At 47.1% G+C, this 21,611-nt stretch overlaps 1 protein-coding gene across 1 annotated transcript in view; it reads left to right on the forward strand.

The window, feature by feature from the left end:
- Positions 1-21,611, forward strand: part of HOOK1 (hook microtubule tethering protein 1) — a 48,632-nt gene that overhangs the window by 8,049 nt on the left and 18,972 nt on the right. The window contains exons 2-8 of the mRNA XM_072128848.1: positions 10,664-10,749; positions 12,426-12,498; positions 15,421-15,471; positions 15,556-15,688; positions 15,944-16,011; positions 16,878-16,940; positions 20,850-20,933. Of these exons, the coding sequence (XP_071984949.1) occupies positions 10,664-10,749; positions 12,426-12,498; positions 15,421-15,471; positions 15,556-15,688; positions 15,944-16,011; positions 16,878-16,940; positions 20,850-20,933 (558 nt within the window). The remainder of the gene's footprint in view (positions 1-10,663; positions 10,750-12,425; positions 12,499-15,420; positions 15,472-15,555; positions 15,689-15,943; positions 16,012-16,877; positions 16,941-20,849; positions 20,934-21,611) is intronic.

The following is a 21,611-nucleotide window of genomic DNA, read 5'->3' on the forward strand; positions in this document are numbered from 1 at the left end:
CACTGCTGTGCTCTGTGCTCTCTGCAGCCAGTGTTAGGTATTGTCCCTGGAGAGATGTGTAATCAGACCTCACACTGCTGTGCTCTGTGCTCTCTGCAGCCAGTGTTATGTATTGTCCCTGGAGAGTTGTGTAATCAGACCTCACACTGCTGTGCTCTGTGCTCTCTGCAGTCAGTGTTATGTATTGTCCCTGGAGAGATGAGTAATCAGACCTCACACTGCTGTGCTCTGTGCTCTCTGCAGCCAGTGTTATGTATTGTCCCTGGAAAGATGTGTAATCAGACCTCACACTGCTGTGCTCTGTGCTCACTGCAGCCAGTGTTAGGTATTGTCCCTGGAGAGATGAGTAATCAGACCTCACACTGCTGTGCTCTGTGCTCACTGCAGCCAGTGTTAGGTATTGTCCCTGGAGAGATGTGTAATCAGACCTCACACTGCTGTGCTCACTGCAGCCAGTGTTATGTATTGTCCCTGGAGAGATGTGTAATCAGACTCACACTGCTGTGCTCTGTGCTCTCTGCAGCCAGTGTTATGTATTGTCCCTGGAGAGATGAGTAATCAGACCTCACACTGCTGTGCTCTGTGCTCTCTGCAGCTAGTGTTAGGTATTGTCCCTGGAGAGATGTGTAATCAGACCTCACACTGCTATGCTCTGTGCTCACTGCACCCAGTGTTACGTATTGTCCCTGGAGAGGTGTGTAATCAGACCTTTGTGTGTATTTGTTAGTAGCAGCAGGACTGTGATATGTGGAGTTCTATTCCGGAATTGTAACTCTGAGGCTGCATTCAGACGAATATACGCGGCATACTTCCGCCGCGATGGAGAGGAGTAGGGGTGACCCTCCATAGAGATGCACGGCATACGCGTCCTACCTTTTTCCCGTTTATGGACCGGTATGGTGCCGCTCAGTGCGGCCATTGGCCAGTGCGGGCGTTTCTGAGGGAATGTATGTATGGCCGCAAGCTTACAGCCATACATACGCCCCCCATATTTTCGTGTGAATGTAGCCTACCACTTGGCATTATGGGTGATGGGGCTATAATTAACCCTTCAGGGTGTCTCTTACATTTTACACTTTCCCTTCAGTAGTTGATGCTGCAGAGCGGAGCCGAGCGATAAACTATGTATGAAGGGATAAGATTCCTCTACAGCGTCACACGTGAGGTGCTGTATAGGATGGCTATCCCGGGGGTGACATGGATGCGCCTCTGCTGGATGGTCCCTGGGGGTACAGGCAGTCACACAGGTGCACGACTCGTTATATCCCTGGTCATGTGATGTCACACAGGTGCACGGCTCGTTATATCCCTGGTCATGTGATGTCACACAGGTGCACGCCTCATTATATCCCTAGTCATGTGATGTCACACAGGTGCACGGCTCATATCTCTGGTCATGTGATGTCACACAGGTGCACGGCTCATTATATCCCTGGTCATGTGATGTCACACAGTTGCACGGCTCATTATATCCCTGGTCATGTGATGTCACACAGGTGCACGGCTCATTATATCCCTGGTCATGTGATGTCACACAGGTGCACGGCTCATTATATCCCTGGTCATGTGATGTCACACAGGTGCACGGCTCATTATATCCCTGGTCATGTGATGTCACACAGGTGGACGGCTCGTTATATCCCTGGTCATGTGATGTCACACAGGTGCACGGCTCGTTATATCCCTGGTCATGTGATGTCACACAGGTGCACGGCTCATTATATCCCTCGTCTGTCTTTTATACACATCAGAATAGGCGTATACCACACATAGTCTTACCAATGGGATGTACTGATCTAATCTTCCCTGAAAAGACGTTAGTTTATTTTTCAGCGTATTGTTACACATTGTATCAGGAATGTTTAGTCATTCTTAGATATCCCCCCCCCCTTGTGATGACACAGGTGAGTTGCTACATACTTTTTAAGGTTAGGATTGTAAACTAGTGTTTGTGCTGTTTCATGATACACTTTATACAAAGACACCTTTGATTCCTTTGTAGGTTGAAGCTCTGTCCCCAAATGCTGTCTTACTAATGCTGACCAAGAATATCTCACTATAACTATCATTTCTAGGGTATCCCTATCATTCCCCCCTAATGAGAAAGAAATGACGTTTCCTTCCCTGCTTCAGCTACTTCAGTAGTAAAAGGCTACAGTCAGGCTTTCTCATCACAGGCAGTCCCCGGGTTACGTACAAGATAGGGTCCGGAGGTTTGTTCTTAAGTTGAATTTGTATGTAAGTCGAAACTGTATATTTTATCATTGAAATTCTAGACAAAATTTTTTTTTTTCAAAATTTGTTTCAAATTTTTTTGCTGTAATGGACCAAGGATTATCAATAAAGCTTCATTACAGACTCCTTACAGCTGATCATTGCAGTCTGGGACTATAGTAAAGCTTCCAGAGAGGTCACAGGGGGCAGATGGGTCCGTCTGTAACTAGGGGTCGTCTGTAAGTCGGGTGTCCTTTAGTAGGGGACCGCCTGTATTTTCTTCACCGAATTCTCCAAAGTGAAGGAGGATCATCTCTTATTCTCCATTATAATTCTTCTTTAGAATGACTTGATTCTAACTCTATAGTTTTATTAATCGTTGTATCTATTAAACGTTGAAGAAGTCCTCTGACGCAAGGGACACAGCAACATCCGGATGTCACAAGTTATGGCTGTCACAACCGTCACTGGGATAAACAGACTCAAAGCCATATGGTTCCACTTTCCCAACCGTGACTTTTTGAAAAGGTGTCATCGATACCAGAAATTTCTGCCAATTCTTCTGATAATGACGTAAGATCTTGTAGGGATTTGGTTAGGCTTCTACCTGGTGCGGATCCAATTTGGTCTTCCCTTAAGCTTTACTGAAGTGGCTGTGGTGAGGAGGACTTGGAATGGACCATCAAATCTCGGCTCCAATGGTTTTCTGGGATGTCTCTTAATCTCTACTGGTTGGAGGGCATAGGTTCCTTCTTAGTTGTCCGAATCTGGAATTTGAAGCATAGACTTGTTTATGTACCATTGCGAGAATCTTTTGGAGGCTCTGAACTTAAAGAGGACCTGTCACCCAAATTTTCGGCACTAGTGCTTAAACAAACGCCGCAGTGTTGGAGTGATAGCGTTACCGGAAACCTCCAATAACGCTATCAAACACTGTGGCGGAGTACAATGTAATCATCGGACCGCTCGCAAAGCTGTCCGATGTATTCATGAGGGGACGGTCAGAGGCACTGTCTCTTCCCCGGACTGCCCCGCTCGCTCCATAGGCCAGCAGTGACTGCCGCTTGTCATGCAGCAGTCACCGTCCCTAGCCACGCCCCGCCCCAACCCCGCCTATAAGCCTAGCCGTGGAAAACACTCAAGTCCAAGGTTTTCCCATCTCTTCACTTTCTTTTTGGGTTTTTAGTTTAATTGTATTCATTTAGTCCCTCTCCCTTTCCACTGGCTTGTGGGTGATATGGCGTGTGAAATGCTTGTGTGATCCCTAGCATTTGCATGACATTTTGCATTACCTCATCTGTAACATGTATACCTCTGTCTGATTCTATTATTTCTGGTAGGCCAAACCTGCAGAAAACTTCAGACATCAATCTCTTTGGGGTAGCTCTTGCAGTGGCTTTGGGCATCGGGAAAGCCATCCTGAGAAGAGATCATCACACACAAGGACATACTCATACGTACCAATTTTCGGCACCGAGGGGTTTCGGTGTGTGTTTTTGTGGCACCTTCACTACACTACCTGGATTGTGTTGTGCACATGTTAAATTCTCAATCCTGGAGCGGACCACTGCTTGTCCACTACTGAGCACATAGCATTTTTAGACAGCTGAGCTGGACCATGAGCAGTTTGAACCATCAGAGGATACAAGGACCTTGGCAAACATATCCTTGGTCCTATCTTCCACAGACCCGATTCTTCCCAAGCTCCAGCTCTTGACCAGACCCTCTTCTCCTCCCCGGTGGTTGGCCGGGTAAGAGCCTGTAAGATACTTAAGTCAACCTGGTTAGGCTCAGTACTTACCCTAATCTGTTCAGATATTCCCAAGGCTTCAGTTTTCCTTGGCTTCCTTGCCACCTCTGCCTAATCATTGCCTCGTGCTTCAACAGAATTAAGCTTCATGTGTGCTTTTACATTTAATATTGCAACTTCCTTTGGAAGTAGCAGGGTCACCATCAGCTGTTTAATAAAGCGGTCCATGTTTAGTCCTTAGCACTCCACATCGGCCCAAAATCATGGGCCACTCCAAAAGCATATCTTGAGTCTGTTGCACCGCTCACGTTCTGACCCTCTAAGCGCTTCAATGAGTGCCTTCAGATCCACCTCCTGTGCTGACATATGAGGAGGGAGTGGCTTTGCTTCTACTACTTCATGCTGTGTGACCACTGCATACCCAGCATAGAACCGTCCATCTTCTCCGATGCTTCTAGATCCAACTACAAAAAGCTCAATATCTGGATTAGTAAGCGGTTCTCCAAAAACATGTGAAAAAAACCTGATGACTCTTGTGCCATTATAGCTAAGCAATCATGTTCATGCTGTATGTCATAAAGTTCATCATCAGTCAAAGTTCTCCTACTCCCCCCCACCCCCCCCCACAACATCAATCGGAATTAAGGTAGCAGGATTCAGAGTCATGCATCTCTTTAAAGTGACATTTGGTGGGATAGGTAGGGCACATTGCAATCCGAACTGTCTAGCCATGGACAAGTGTTTTGGTTGGACTTGGCTAAGAATGCAAATCATGTGGGGTAGAGATAGTAACTGGACAGTCCAGGACTATTTCTGAGGCCTTGTTGAGCAGTAATGAGACTGCCGCTACTGCTCGGACACACGATGGAGCTCCTGGCTGATTAATAGACCACTGGTCTGTTCCACTGTCCATGTTTTTGAGCTTGGACCCCTGTACAGTAAAGAAGGAACAGCTTAGAGTAGTGTTTGTGCTGTTTCATGATACACTTTACACAAAGACACCTTTGATTCCTTTGTAAGTTGAAGCTCTGTCCCCAAATGCTGTCTTACTAATGCTGACCAAGAATATCTTACTAGTACTCGTTATATATCCCTGGTCATGTGATGTCACACAGGTGCGCGGCTTCACATGCCCAGGGATATAAGAAGACGTACACCTGTGTGACATCACATGACCAGCAATATAACGAGCTCTGCACCTGTATGACATCACATGACCAGAGATATAAGATGTTACACAGGTGCAGAGCTCGTTATATCCCTGGTCATTTGATGTCGCACAGGTGCACAGCTTCACATCACCAGGGATATAAGAAGCCGTGCACCTGTGTGACATCACATGACCAGCAATATAACGAGCTCTGCACCTGTGTGACATCACATGACCAGAGATATAAGATGTCACACAGGTGCAGAGCTCATTATATCCCTGGTCATGGGATGTCACACAGGTGCACGGCTCGTTATATCCCTGGTCATGTGATGTCACACAGGTGCACGGCTCGTTATATATATCCCTGGTCATGTGATGTCACACAGGTGCACGGCTCGTTTATTCCTGGTCATGTAATGTCACACAGGTGCACGGCTCGTTATATCCCTGGTCATGTGATGTCACACAGGTGCACGGCTCGTTATATCCCTGGTCATGTAATGTCACACAGGTGCATGGCTCGTTATATCCCTGGTCATGTGATGTCACACAGGTGCATGACTCGTTATATCACTGGTCATGTGATGTTAGGCTTATGGTTAGTAGGGTTAGGGTTAGTAGGGTTAGGGTTAGTAGAGGGTTAGGGTTAGGTCATGTAGTGTCACACAGGTGCACGGCTCGTTATATCCCTGGTCATGTGATGTTAGGGTTAGTAGGGTTAGTAGGGTTAGGGTTAGTAGAGGGTTAGGGTTAGGTCATGTAATGTCACACAGGTGCACAGCTCGTTATATCCCTGGTCATGTGATGTTAGGGTTAGGGTTAGTAGGGTTAGGGTTAGTAGAGGGTTAGGGTTAGGTCATGTAATGTCACACAGGTGCATGACTCGTTATATCACTGGTCATGTAATGTTAGGCTTATGGTTAGTAGGGTTAGGGTTAGTAGGGTTAGGGTTAGTAGAGGGTTAGGGTTAGGTCATGTAATGTCACACAGGTGCACGGCTCGTTATATCCCTGGTCATGTGATGTTAGGGTTAGTAGGGTTAGTAGGGTTAGGGTTAGTAGAGGGTTAGGGTTAGGTCATGTAATGTCACACAGGTGCACGGCTCGTTATATCCCTGGTCATGTGATGTTAGGGTTAGTAGGGTTAGTAGGGTTAGGGTTAGTAGAGGGTTAGGGTTAGGTCATGTAATGTCACACAGGTGCACAGCTCGTTATATCCCTGGTCATGTAATGTCACACAGGTGCACGGCTCGTTATATCCCTGGTCATGTGATGTTAGGGTTAGTAGGGTTAGGGTTAGTAGAGGGTTAGGGTTAGGTCATGTAATGTCACACAGGTGCACAGCTCGTTATATCCCTGGTCATGTGATGTTAGGGTTAGTAGGGTTAGGGTTAGTAGAGGGTTAGGGTTAGGTCATGTAATGTCACACAGGTGCATGACTCGTTATATCACTGGTCATGTGATGTTAGGCTTATGGTTAGTAGGGTTAGTAGGGTTAGGGTTAGTAGAGGGTTAGGGTTAGGTCATGTAATGTCACACAGGTGCACGGCTCATTATATCCCTGGTCATGTGATGTTAGGGTTAGGGTTAGTAGGGTTAGGGTTAGTAGAGGGTTAGGGTTAGGTCATGTAATGTCACACAGGTGCACAGCTCGTTATATCCCTGGTCATGTGATGTTGTGATTATTTTGCGATGATGCCACCTTCACGCCATTGAGGGGCGTGGCCTCCAGTGGAAGGGCCTGGATACTTTCTGAAAGCCTGCAAACATTTGTTTGCAGATTTTTACGCTAAACTTTGGGTTTGTTGTAGTTTTGCCCGAGCAGCGCGGCCGCTCCCAGGGATGCGTCTAGAGGTCTAGGCCTGATGTATTTGACAAGGGGGGCGTGGCCTCTATCATATACCGTCCCATAAGTGTATACTATGTATATATGTCATACTGTGCATAGTCCTGATGTCACATTGATGTCGCTGGTTACACATTCCAGGATCCGGCAGAAATTCTCCAATCACATGAAGAGAGAAAACGTTTCACACATGAAAACCATTTACAATGAGGAATCCGGATACTTTGTGGTTACACGCGGCTCCTTTATGCTTCATCAGGTTATAAACACACCCAGGAGTCGTCCGGACCGGTTCTGCTGGTAATCACAGCAAGGGCAGACACTATAGCACCCGCTGCAGAGAAGCCTTAGAGGGAGACTGTCAGCAGGTTCAGAGAGCTGATACATTTGTGTATGTTGTTAGTAGCAGCAGGACTGTGATATATGGATTTATATTCCAGGATTGTAGCTTCACCAAGTGCACTGGGGACATGTCCTCACACTGCTGTGCTCTGTGCTTTCTGCATCCAATGTTATGCATTATCCCTGGAGAGATGTGTAATCAGACCTTTGTGTATGTTGTTAGTAGCAGCAGGACTGTGAGACATAGTTTTATATTCCATTGTAGCTTCTCCAAGTGCACTGGGGACGTGTGCTCACACTGCTGTGCTCCGTTCTCTCTGCATCCAGTGTTATGTATTGTCCCTGGAGAGATGTATAATCAGACCTTTGTATATGGTGTTGGTAGCAGCAGGACTGTGATATATGGATTTATATTCCAGGATTGTAGCTTCACCAAGTGCACTGGGGACGTGTCCTCACACTGCTGTGCTCTGGTTTTTCTGCATCCAATGTTATGTATTATCCCTGGAGAGATGTATAATCAGAGCTTTGTATATGTTGTTAGTAGCAGCAGGACTGTGAGATATAGTTTTATATTCCATTGTAGCTTCTCCAAGTGCACTAGGGGCGTCTCCTCACACTGCTGTGCTCTGTTCTCTCTCCATCCAGTGTCATGTTTGGTCCCTGGAGAGATGTGTAATCAGACCTTTATGCAGCAGGACTGTGAGACATAGATTTATATTCCAGGATTGTAGCTTCTCCAAGTGCACTGGGGGGGGGGGGGCGTGTCCTCACACTGCTGTGCTCTGTGCTCTCTGCATTGAGATGAGTAACATGTTCCCTCTTCTGCTCAGAGTAAAATCAGTTGCAGAGATCTGGAGGAAGACAACAGCAGTGACTCAGAGCCGGGACGGAAGGGACTAGAGGATCAAGCACCAGGTCCACATAGAGCAGTGATGGCGAACCTTTTAGCGGCTGAGTGCCCAAAAAGACACCCAAAACCCCCCCTTATTTATCGCGAGGTGCCAACCTCAATTAAAGCAGTAACTTATCGCTCCCTGTTCTTCAACAATCATATTGGCCTCCTGAGGGCAGCAACACAGTAGAAAGATGGAAAATTTGCATCTTTTTAGCTTCTTTCCATTGTCCCTCTGTAGACCTGTAGGGGCCAGCAGGAGATCCTCCAAAGATAATTCGGCCCTGTCTGTTCAGTCTCCCTCTTCCTACAGTCCCAAGTAGCGAGGGAAGTATCAAAATATCACTGACAGCAGCATCTTTTACGTTGCTTGGAACTGCAGGAAGATTCTTAGAGTCCTGTCTGGTGCACTGGGGTGATGGACCGGGTGCCCACAGAAAGGGCTCCGAGTGCCACCTCTGGCACCCGTGCCATATGTTCGCCACCACTGCCATAGAGGAAATGCTGCTCCATGGCATTAACATCACGTCCTTTATTTTCATTGTTTCCTATTATTACTACGGATCTTTATTATTGATGAATATTGTTATTACTCTCCTACGACGGCTGCTGTTATGGTCACCCAGCTTTCCACGACTCTCAAAATCAAAAACGGACTCATTTCTGCTTCCCGTGACCTGATATCCTGTATGGGACTAGTTTTATAGTTCTGCATCAGGACCATGATCAGCAGTGAGGACTGACACAGTATTAGAGCCGCATAATTAACTACGGACGTCCAGATGTTATTCCGCACATCCATAATAACGTAATAACACGGACCAGCGCCGCCCTCTAATCAGTACTGGACCACCCAGACCTTGAGAGAGCAAATACCCGGGATTAGGAGGCAGCAAATCTCATTCAATTAAGTAACAGCATTTACTAAGTGAAAGGATGAAGACTAAATATAGAAGAATCCCAGGGTCACAGCAACAGCAGAGCCCAGCACAGTATACATGGTACATAGCTACATCCTGTATTATACTGCACAGCTGCACTCACTATCCTGCTGCTGGTGCAGTCACTGTGTACATACATGACATTACTTATCCTGTACTGATCCTGAGTTACATCCTGTATTATACCCCAGAGCTGCACTCACTATTCTGCTGCTGGTGCAGTCACTGTGTACATACATGACATTACTTATCCTGTACTGATCCTGAGTTACATCCTGTATTATACTCCAGAGCTGCACTCACTATTCTGCTGGTGCAGTCACTGGGTACATACATGACATTACTTATCCTGTACTGATCCTGAGTTACATCCTGTATTATACTCCAGAGCGGCACTCACTATTCTGCTGGTGGTGTAGTCACTGTGTACATACATGACATTACTTATTATGTACTGATCCTGAGTTACATCCTGTATTATACTCCAGAGCTGCACTCACTATTCTGCTGCTGGTGCAGTCACTGTGTATATACATGACATTACTTATCCTGTACTGATCCTGAGTTATATCCTGTATTATACTCCAGAGCTGCACTCACTATTCTGCTGCTGGTGCAGTCACTGTGTACATACATGACATTACTTATCCTGTACTGATCCTGAGTTACATCCTGTATTATACTCCAGAGCTGCACTCACTATTCTGCTGCTGGTGCAGTCACTGTGTATATACATGACATTACTTATCCTGTACTGATCCTGAGTTACATCCTGTATTATACTCCAGAGCTGCACTCACTATTCTGCTGCTGGTGCAGTCACTGTGTACATACATGACATTACTTATCCTGTACTGATCCTGAGTTACATCCTGTATTATACCCCGGAGCTGCGCTCACTATTCTGCTGCTGGTGCAGTCACTGTGTACATACATGACATTACTTATCCTGTACTGATCCTGAGTTACATCCTGTATTATACCCCGGAGCTGCACTCACTATTCTGCTACTGGTGCAGTCACTGTGTACATACATGACATTACTTATCCTGTACTGATCCTGAGTTACATCCTGTATTATACCCCAGAGCTGTACTCACTATTCTGCTGCTGGTGCAGTCACTGTGTACATACATGACATTACTTATCCTGTAATGATCCTGAGTTACATCCTGTATTATACCCCAGAGCTGCACTCACTATTCTGCTGCTGGTGCAGTCACTGTGTACATACATGACATTACTTATCCTGTACTGATCCTGAGTTACTTCAGGCTTTCTTGGTTCCTATATCCATAAAGGAGAGATAAGGAATATTTGCCCTTTGAACCCGGATAATATGAGTCCATTGTGATCTCTGTATAAAACTGATATCAATTGCACCGGGGACATTGGGTCAGAACCACTGGGGTCTGGGTAATGCAAAATAATGACACTAATGTTAATAATGAAATAGTAATATAGAAGATGATAGATATGAGATGGATGGATATGACATTGATGAATTTCTATCTCTCCCTCAGTTACAGACGTTTAACACCATCGCTCCATGTAAAACCATCGCAGACCTCACCAGTGGAGCGCCCATGGCCCAGGTGCTTCACCAAATGTAAGTGACGTGGTATGAGGAGACTTTCATCCCCGGGTGCACACATTGGGGGAGACATAGCATTTTTTTTTACTATTTAGCTTTTTGTTGTATTTTCTGTGCCTATTTTGCACCTGATGTTGCTAGAATTCCACATACAGGCAGTCCCCTACTTAAGGACACCCGACTTACAGACAACCCATAGTTACAGACAGACCCCTCTGACCTCTGGTGACCTCTCTGGATGTTACTATAGTCCCAGGCTGCAATGATTAGCTGTAAGGTGTCTGTAATGAAGCTTTATTGATAACCCTTCGTCCCATTACAGCAAAAATTGTTTAAAATCCAATTGTCACTGGGGCCAAAATTTTTATGGTCTGGATCTACAATTATAAAATATACAGTTTCAACTTACATACAAATTCAACTTAAGAACAAACCTCCGGACCCTATCTTGTACGTAACCCGGGGACTGCCTGTACCACAAAGCAAGAATGATCTCAAGCTAACAGGCACAAAGTGCATCAAAAAAAGTGATCAACCACCCCTCCCCCCATTGTGTTACAGCGTCACCACAGGAGAAGCTAAGTATTACATGGCCTCGTTGCTCAGTGCAGAGTGACCGGACTTGTCTCTATGGGTGGCTTTTTTGGTCCGTTTTTAAGCATGCGTTTTCCGTCCGTTTAAAAACGCTTCAGTTTTTGACCGTTTTTCCCAATTATCTTAATAGATAAACAGGTTGTAAGCAGCCGAACGCATGAAAGACGGTCAAAAAACGGATGCGTTTTATAAACGGATGCATGCTTAAAAACGGACCAAAACCGCCATGTGTGGCATCACCCTATGTGTCCTGCTCTCCGTCTGATTGATCAGGGTCAGGGGCAGAGGTCGCCCCAATATTCCTTAATAATAATCAGATTCCCTAAACTTCGCCATCAACACTGAACTGAACAAATCTAATCGTCCTCCTGTAGTTCCTGACATTCCTGGATTATCTTCCTCGCCCTGAGACTGGCAGCACATGGCACCGCAGGGTCAGGAAACAGCCGGATACATTGTTACTGATTGTAGCAACGGATAAAACTTGTTACATAAGACAAGTCTAGGATTCTATTATCCGCAGCTCTGCTCGTCGTCTGTATTCAGTGCGGGGGGTCCGGGCTCTGCGGGGTCAGGGCCGTCCATGTCCCGGGGATGCAAGGACTGAATACAGATGATGGGAAACCAGACCCGACTGACGAGTTCTGCCTCATCCAATTGAGACATAATAATTAGGACGGTCAGTCCTTACCTCTCCGTGTCCCTACTGTCCCATTCCTTAAGCATAACTACTGTGACTGATCTTCTTAAATGATTATGATGCTGGGAGTTGTGATCCTGATCATCCATAGTTTTCACTCTGGAAATTATGGACAATAATATACAATCTAAGGCTGCATTCACACAATGTATGCTCGCCGTACCGTAGTATGGCGTGCATACATTGCCGCCGGGGAGAGGAGCAGGGGATGGTAGATGCTCACCCCCGCCTCTCTCCATAGGTATATACAGCGCACAGAGCCGTAATCCATAGAAAGACATGTCCTATCTTTCTACAGGCTACGGAACGGCTCAGTGAGCCCGTAGAAGTGTATGGGGGACGTATATAAGTCCCCCATGCTTATCCATATAGTAATGTTCTCCTGTCTTCCTCACAGAGACGGCGCCTTTTTCCATGAGTCCTGGTTATCTCGTATTAAAGAAGATGTTGGAGAGAACCGGAGGATAAAGGTAATGATTATTATGTAACATGCATAAGTCTTGGGACCCCCAGCTAGCATCAGAATGGGGGGTCCACAAGGCCCGGGGTGAGTGATGTAGTGGCTCAGCCAACACCCCACGCACGTCTGTGTCTCCTCCTGCTACAGAAGTATCTCTCTCGCCAGTCCAGGTATTGGGGTCCACCGCCATTTATAGGTGGCTGATACCAGAAAACACCAACTCGCACATCAGAGGATTAAACCCGTCCATTCTCACAGGAGTCATAGAGGATCTTGTATAAGGAGACGCTCTGAGGCTTGAGCTGCAGTTACATAACTGAGCGCTTTTATAGATGCCTCGTAAAATGTAATTCAACATAATAGGAGTAAAATCATGTAACATATAGGACGGTGTGCGGGCAGATTATTCTACGCTCTGTATAATCCTCACTACATAAACTGTAAATCCCAAAGATTCCCATGCAGGAGAAGGTTGTGCTGGATAAAGGCGGGGGAAGTGGCACCCCTTTAGTAACACAGATATTGGGGCTTATTTACATAGGGTTGCGGATCGCACTTTCGTCGGACTGTTCGCCGGTTTTAGGATTTGCACAGGTTTGACAGGTATTTAACAGGTGTCTGCGCCGGGATTGTGTCGCACCCGGTCAGATTGTGGCACGAATCGGGGGGGGGGGAGGGGCTGTGTCATCGGACAATGTGACTGATTCAGACTGAGTGCGGGATTTAACTTTCAAATTGTGTCGCAAGACAACGCACTTACATGCACCAGGACGAAGAAGGTGAACTCCGGGGACCTGAGCGGGGAAGCGACACATGCAGGGTATCGGGCGCACGATCTTAGTGAATCCCCGCACAGCGCATTATACACGGGCAATGCACTTACATGCACCAGGAAGAAGAAGGTGAACTCCGGGGACCTGAGCGGGGAAGCGACACATGCAGGATATCGGGTGCAGGATCTTAGTGACTCCCTGCACAGCACATTATACATGGACAATGCACTTACATGCACCAGGAAGAAGAAGGTGAACTCCGGGGACCTGAGCGGGGAAGCGACACATGCAGGGTATCGGGCGCACGATCTTAGTGACTCCCCGCACAGCGCATTATACACGGACAATGCACTTACATGCACCAGGAAGAAGAAGGTGAACTCCAGGGACCTGAGCGGGGAAGCGACACATGCAGGATATCGGGCGTACGATCTTAGTGACTCCCCGCACAGCGCATTATACACGGACAATGCACTTACATGCACCAGGAATAAGAAGGTGAACTCCGGGGACCTGATCGGGGAAGCGACACATGCAGGATATCGGGCGCAGGATCTTAGTGACTCCCCGCACAGCGCATTATACACGGACAATGCACTTACATGCACCAGGAAGAAGAAGGTGAACTCCGGGGACCTGAGCGGGGAAGCGACACATGCAGGGTATCGGGCGCACGATCTTAGTGACTCCCCGCACAGCGCATTATACACGGACAATGCACTTACATGCACCAGGAAGAAGAAGGTGAACTCCAGGGACCTGAGCGGGGAAGCGACACATGCAGGATATCGGGCGTACGATCTTAGTGACTCCCCGCACAGCGCATTATACACGGGCAATGCACTTACATGCACCAGGAAGAAGAAGGTGAACTCCGGGGACCTGAGCGGGGAAGCGACACATGCAGGATATCGGGCGCAGGATCTTAGTGACTCCCCGCACAGCGCATTATACACGGACAATGCACTTACATGCACCAGGAAGAAGAAGGTGAACTCCGGGGACCTGAGCGGGGAAGTGACACATGCAGGATATCGGGTACACGATCTTAGTGACGCCCCGCACAGCACATTATACATGGACAATGCACTTACATGCACCAGGAAGAAGAAGGTGAACTCCGGGGACCTGAGCGGGGAAGCGACACATGCAGGATATCGGGCGCACGATCTTAGTGACTCCCCGCACAGCGCATTATACACGGACAATGCACTTACATGCACCAGGAAGAAGAAGGTGAACTCCGGGGACCTGAGCAGGGAAGCGACACATGCAGGATATCGGGCGCAGGATCTTAGTGACTCCCCGCACAGCGCATTATACACGGACATTGCACTTACATGCACCAGGAAGAAGAAGGTGAACTCCGGGGACCTGAGCGGGGAAGCGACACATGCAGGATATCGGGCGCAGGATCTTAGTGACTCCCCGCACAGCGCATTATACACGGACAATGCACTTACATGCACCAGGAAGAAGAAGGTGAACTCCAGGGACCTTGCAGAATATCGGGCGCACGATCTTAGTGCATTGCGCCAGAGTGCATGATCGTCGGGCAATGCACTTTCGGAGAACTTCGTCGGGCAGGTAAGTAAATGTTCCCTATTGTGTTGCTGTGTTTCTTACTTATTCCTATAACTGAAGAGGAGAAGTTGTGACTCTCACCCTGTACGCACCTCCCTGCTCTCTGCCTCATACCTCCATGGTTACACTGCCTTTCATTACCTATGTTAGTACTTCATGTCAGCCCACATTCTTCTCAGCTAATGATCCAGTCTCCTTAACAGAGCAGATAACAGACTGAAGCCAGTGTTATGTACTGTCCCTGGAGAGATGTGTAATTATTCCTTTGTGTATGTTGTTAGTAGCAGCAGGACTGTTACATATGATACTGTGATATATTCTAGCATTGTATCTTCTCCAAGTGCACTGGGGGTGTGTCCTCACACTGCTGTGCTCTGCGCTCACTTCATTTAGCTCCTTCACAGCCCTTCCTCTCTGCTCCGTAGTTGCAGGCTTCTGGTTGAATAGTACAGCAGTCACATATGGGAGGTGTTGTAGAGCGGCACAGAGCCCAGCAGTCATGCTCTGGTTGTGCCCCTGTTGTTGTCCTCAGATGAGATCTCGAGTTGATGACTTCTTTTTTCTTCTGTGTCCAGATCAGTAACCTGAAGAAGATCCTACAAGGAATCACGGATTATTACCGGGAGGTGAGAGCAGAAACCAAATGCCCGACACTTCCCTTCTCTGCTCCAATGTCTGAATGTATTTTAATATTGTTTCTACATTTGCAGGTATTAAACCAGCACATTTCTGAATATCTCCTCCCGGACCTCAGCCAGATTGCAGAGACCTCAGATCCGGCAGAGATGGGGCGCTTACTGCAGCTGATATTGGGGTGCGCTGTCAACTGCGACAAGAAACAAGGTACGGGGGGATTCTGCCTGTACTCCCCTCTGTTCTTAGTGATGTCACATGGACGGCAGGTGAGCGCTGAGGTCTGAGGGCAGAATGAGGCTGCAGCAGGTCGCACTGTCAGAGGGACATCCCTGCTGCAGCTTCTGTCTGCAATCTATCAGTCCCTGCCAGAAACTTTATCCCCAACATTCCCTTTAAGGACCACATCCCACAGAGCGTCCAATGAACTGATAAGATCTCATTGTATTGTTTTATCAATTGCAGAACACATCCAGACCATCATGACCCTTGAAGAGTCCGTACAACACATGGTGATGACAGCCATCCAGGAGGTAGGTACACAATATATTATAGTGACTGCCAGTACTTGGGAGAGGTGGTCAGTATCAGTGCAGCGGTTCCTTTACTGTTCACCAAGCACAGCGCCATACATTGTATACTGGACATACTTGGCACTGCGGTTCAGACGCAGAGACATCTGCCGGAGGTGACATCACAGAGGTGACATCACAGGCCTGGGAAGCGGCATGGGCGGGACCTGTACTGCTTCACACAGCTGATTGGTGGGTGTCAGAGCTCCGCCCATCTCATAAGGATGGGGATTCAAATAAAATAAATCGGAGAAAATCCAGCAATCAGATGATATCACTGGGGAAGCTGTGGTCAGACGCACATTAGTGACTTATATGGGATTTATAGCATGACTTATAATTCATATGAATGGGTGTCTAGCACTAGGACCGTGTGCTGTGATGTCATGCTGAAGGATTTGCATCTCTTACAATGTATTACTATACAGAGCGTCTGCCTGAGCCCATCACATCAGAGACGCCATATGAGAGGCCAATGCAGAAGAGTTAACCCTTTCTGTGTATGTGATAACAGTCCCAACAGCAGGACCACAACGTAGGTCCATAGGATTTCAGGCTTCAGTCGTGTCTTTCTCTATAGGACACGTGTCTTCCAGGATCTGTGTTGTCTGCAGAGCAGACGGTCTCCTCTCGTATTGGACAGAAAGATCTATTGATTGTACAGTGTTGATGTATTGTAGCAGGAGACTACAGCATCTGCAGGTTGTGCTATGGATCTGACACTCATCCATGCCACGGCTCCTGCTCCGGCACTGCCTGACCCACCACATTGCCCTTTACCTCCATCGCTCTGTCACTATTCACACTGTGTATGTTGTGTCTTACAGCTGATGAGTAAAGACGCCGTGGACTCTCCAACCATAGAAGCAGCCGGAGACCTGGAGCAGCAGGTAACATGTCACCCCGTCACTGATGACATCTCCCATAGTGGTAACATATTCCATGGCACTGTACAAATCATATGAATCATGTACACTAAAATCAGACATTAAAGAATACGATGAATGATCTGTGACGAAATAGGGGGATACCATAGTAGTGAGGGTCACCACAAGAGCTTAAATCTATGTGGAGATAGAGGGTCACAAGAGGAGAGAGGGCTCTGATCAAAAGAGCTTACAATCTATGAGGAGATAGAAGTGTGGAAGTATTTGGCATTGATGTAATGACGGGCACACCATAGATGCACCTGTGTGGTGACGGGCACACCATAGATGCACGGATGTAGTGACGGGTACAGTATAGATGCATATCTGTATTGAGGGGTACAGTATAGATACACGGCTGTAGTGATGGGCACACCATAGATGCACCTGTGTGGTGACGGGCACGCCATAGATGCACCTGTGTGGTGACGGGCACGCCATAGATGCACCTGTGTGGTGACGGGCACACCATAGATGCACGGCTGTAGTGACGGGCACACCATAGATACACGGCTTTAGTGACGGGCACACCATAGATACACCTGTGTGGTGACGGGCACGCCATAGATGCACCTGTGTGGTGACGGGCACGCCATAGATGCACCTGTGTGGTGACGGGCACACCATAGATGCACGGCTGTAGTGACGGGCACACCATAGATACACGGCTTTAGTGACGGGCACACCATAGATGCACGGCTGTAGTGACGGGCACACCATAGATGCATATCTGTAGTGACGGGCACAGTAAACATGTACGGCTTTAGTGACGGGCACAGTATAGATGCATAGCTGTAGTGACTGGCACAGTATAGATGCACGGCTGTAGTGACGGGCACACCATAGATGCACGGCTGTAGTGACCGGCACACCATAGATACACGGCTGTAGTGACGGGCACACCATAGATGCACAGCTGTAGTGACGGGCACACCATAGATGCACGGCTGTAGTGACTGACACACCATAGATGCACAGCTGTAGTGACGGGCACACCATAGATGCACGGCTGTAGTGACTGGCACACCATAGATGCACAGCTGTAGTGACGGGCACACCATAGATGCACGGCTGTAGTGACGGGCACACCATAGATGCACAGCTGTAGTGACGGGCACACCTTAGATGCACGGCTGTAGTGACGGGCACACCATAGATGCACGGCTGTAGTGACGGGCACACCATAGATGCACGGCTGTAGTGACGGGCACACCATAGATACATGGCTGTAGTGACGGGCACACCATAGATACACGGCTGTAGTGACGGGCACACCATAGATGCACGGCTGTAGTGACGGGCACACCATAGATGCATAGCTGTAGTGACGGGCACAGTAAACATGTACGGCTTTAGTGACGGGCACAGTATAGATGCATAGCTGTAGTGACTGGCACACCATAGATGCACCTGTGTGGTGACGGGCACACCATAGATGCACCTGTGTAGTGACGGGCACACCATAGATACACGGCTGTAGTGACGGGCACAGTATAGATGTACGGGACAGTGTGGGGGCACACCATAGATACACGGGTGTAGTGACGGGCACACCATAGATACACGGGTGTAGTGACGGGCACACCATAGATACACGGCTGTAGTGACGGGCACACCATAGATACACGGCTGTAGTGACGGGCACACCATAGATGCACGGCTGTAGTGACGGGCACACCATAGATGCACGGCTGTAGTGACGGGCACACCATAGATACACGGCTGTAGTGACGGGCACACCATAGATACACGGGTGTAGTGACGGGCACACCATAGATGTACAGGACAGTGTGGGGGCAGGGCTCTTATCTCCTCGGCTGCCAGTGATAACTGGTTGGGTAATGGTGATGTATTCTGGAGGATTACCTGTGCCCGCCACACCCCGTCCTCCTGTCTGGCGGGATCTGAGTCACGGCTTTATGTGTGTCGCCACCTGCCCAGGGATCGCTGCTGCCGCAGACTGGGAGGTGATGGGTGTAAGTTTATTAGGACACATGAAGCCGTCATTATCCTCCCAGGCTCATACTGCATGATACCCCACACAGGAGACTGACACCAGGGGGGGTGGATATTGCCCCAATCTACTAAAATATTCAATATTCCCTTATACTATAATATACAGGAATTTACTACATGTCACTACACAATACCCCATATACTATACACACCTTATAGGCCTGAAACAGCCTATAAGGGGAACTGATACTGCCTCCTATACTATAATACAGAGGTATTATAGAACAGTGATGTGGATATTAACCCCCTGTAGTTTAATATACAGGTTTTACCCCCCCCCTCCCTGTATTATGTTATACAGGTATTACCCTCCTGTAGTATAATATACAGGTATTACCCACCCCCCTGTATTATGTTATACAGGTATTACCCTCCTGTAGTATAATATACAGGTATTAGCCCCCTGCAGTATAATATACAGGTATTATCCCCCCCCTGTATTATAATATACAGGTATTACCCCCCTGTATTATAATATACAGGTATAACCCCATGTAGTATAATATACAGGTATTGCCCCCCTGTAGTATAATATACAGGTATCACCCCCTGTAGTATAATATACAGGTATTACCCCCCTGTAGTATAATATACAGGTATTACCCCCCTGTAGTATAATATACAGGTATTACCCACCTGTAGTATAATATACAGGTATTACCCCCCTGTAATATAATATACAGGTATTACCCCCCTGTAGTATAATATACAGGTATTACCCCCCTGTAGTATAATATACAGGTATTACCCCCCTGTAGTATAATATACAGGTATTACCCCCTGTAGTATAATATACAGGTATTACCCCCCTGTAGTATAATATACAGGTATTACCCCCCTGTAGTATAATATACAGGTATTACCCCCCTGTAGTATAATATACAGGTATTACCCCCCTGTAGTATAATATACCGGTATTACCCTCCTGTAGTATAATATACAGGTATTACCCTCCTGTAGTATAATATACAGGTATTACCCTCCTGTAGTATAATATACAGGTATTACCCTCCTGTAGTATAATATACAGGTATTACCCCCCTGTAGTATAATATACAGGTATTACCCCCTTGTATTATAATATACAGGTATAACCCCCTGTAGTATAATATACAGGTATTACCCTCCTGTAGTATAATATACAGGTATTACCCACCCCCCTGTATTATGTTATACAGGTATTACCCTCCTGTAGTATAATATACAGGTATAACCCCCTGTAGTATAATATACAGGTATAACCCCCTGTAGTATAATATACAGGTATTACCCCCTTGTATTATAATATACAGGTATAACCCCCTGTAGTGTAATATACAGGTATTACCCTCCTGTAGTATAATATACAGGTATTACCCTCCTGTAGTATAATATACAGGTATTACCCTCCTGTAGTATAATATACAGGTATAACCCCCTGTAGTATAATATACAGGTATAACCCCCTGTAGTATAATATACAGGTATTACCCCCTTGTATTATAATATACAGGTATAACCCCCTGTAGTGTAATATACAGGTATTACCCTCCTGTAGTATAATATACAGGTATTACCCTCCTGTAGTATAATATACAGGTATTACCCCCCCCTGTATTATAATATACAGGTATTACCCCCCCTGTATTATAATATACAGTTATTACCCCCTGTAGTATAATATACAGGTATAACCCCCTGTAGTATAATATACAGGTATTGCCCCCCCTGTAGTATAATATACAGGTATTACCCCCCTGTATTATAATATACAGGTACTACTATAATATAGGCACATAACCCCACATACCATATTATACAGGCAGTGCCCCTTGTAGTGTATTATATATGTATTACGCTCTCTTGTCTGCTCTACAGCTGAAGAGATCTCTGGAATTGCTGCAGGAGGCAGAAGCTGAGAAGGAAGAACTGAGACAACGCTGTCAGGAGCTGGACCTCCAGGTGAGCGCGGGACCCTCAGTCCTTCAGACGGGGGGGCTTTACTGTCACAGGGTTACGGCCAATGTTAGACCATATGAATGGAAACAAAGCTAAACAGACCTAGAACTTGTCACAGCTGAGGGTTTGGAGCCAGTCACATAGGATTAAAGGACACCTACCACCAAAGCAACGCTCGTTACCTCAGGGGTTAATGGTCAGTGTTTCCCCCATCTTCATGCAGGTCTGCTGCACCGAATAAAGTACTTTATAAAATTATGCTAATGAGCCAGAGGTGGTGAGGCTTGCGGCAGACGAGGACTAATAAAATATACACCCCCCCCCCCCTCATCATCATCAGTATTCCGGCCGCAGGCGCTGCAGACACCCTGCGCAAGGTGTACTCAGGCGCGAGATTTGCTGTCGTCGGGTGACGTCACCGCGAGCCTGCAGCACCTGCGGCCGGAATAATGATGATGATGATGAAGGGGGCGCACACATCTTATTATCTGACGGAGCCAGGATGGGGTCCTGAGCTCCTACGGCTCATTAGCATAATTTTATAAAGTACTGCAGACCTGCATGAAGATGGGGGAAACACGGGCCATTAACCCTTAAGGTAATGAGCATTGCTTTGGGGACAGTCCACCTCTGCCAATTCTGGTGGTAGATATCCTTTAATGCAATAGTAACAAACCCTCT

Source organism: Engystomops pustulosus, chromosome 10 (assembly GCF_040894005.1).
Source record: "Engystomops pustulosus chromosome 10, aEngPut4.maternal, whole genome shotgun sequence".
NCBI classification, from domain to species: Eukaryota; Metazoa; Chordata; class Amphibia; order Anura; family Leptodactylidae; genus Engystomops; species Engystomops pustulosus.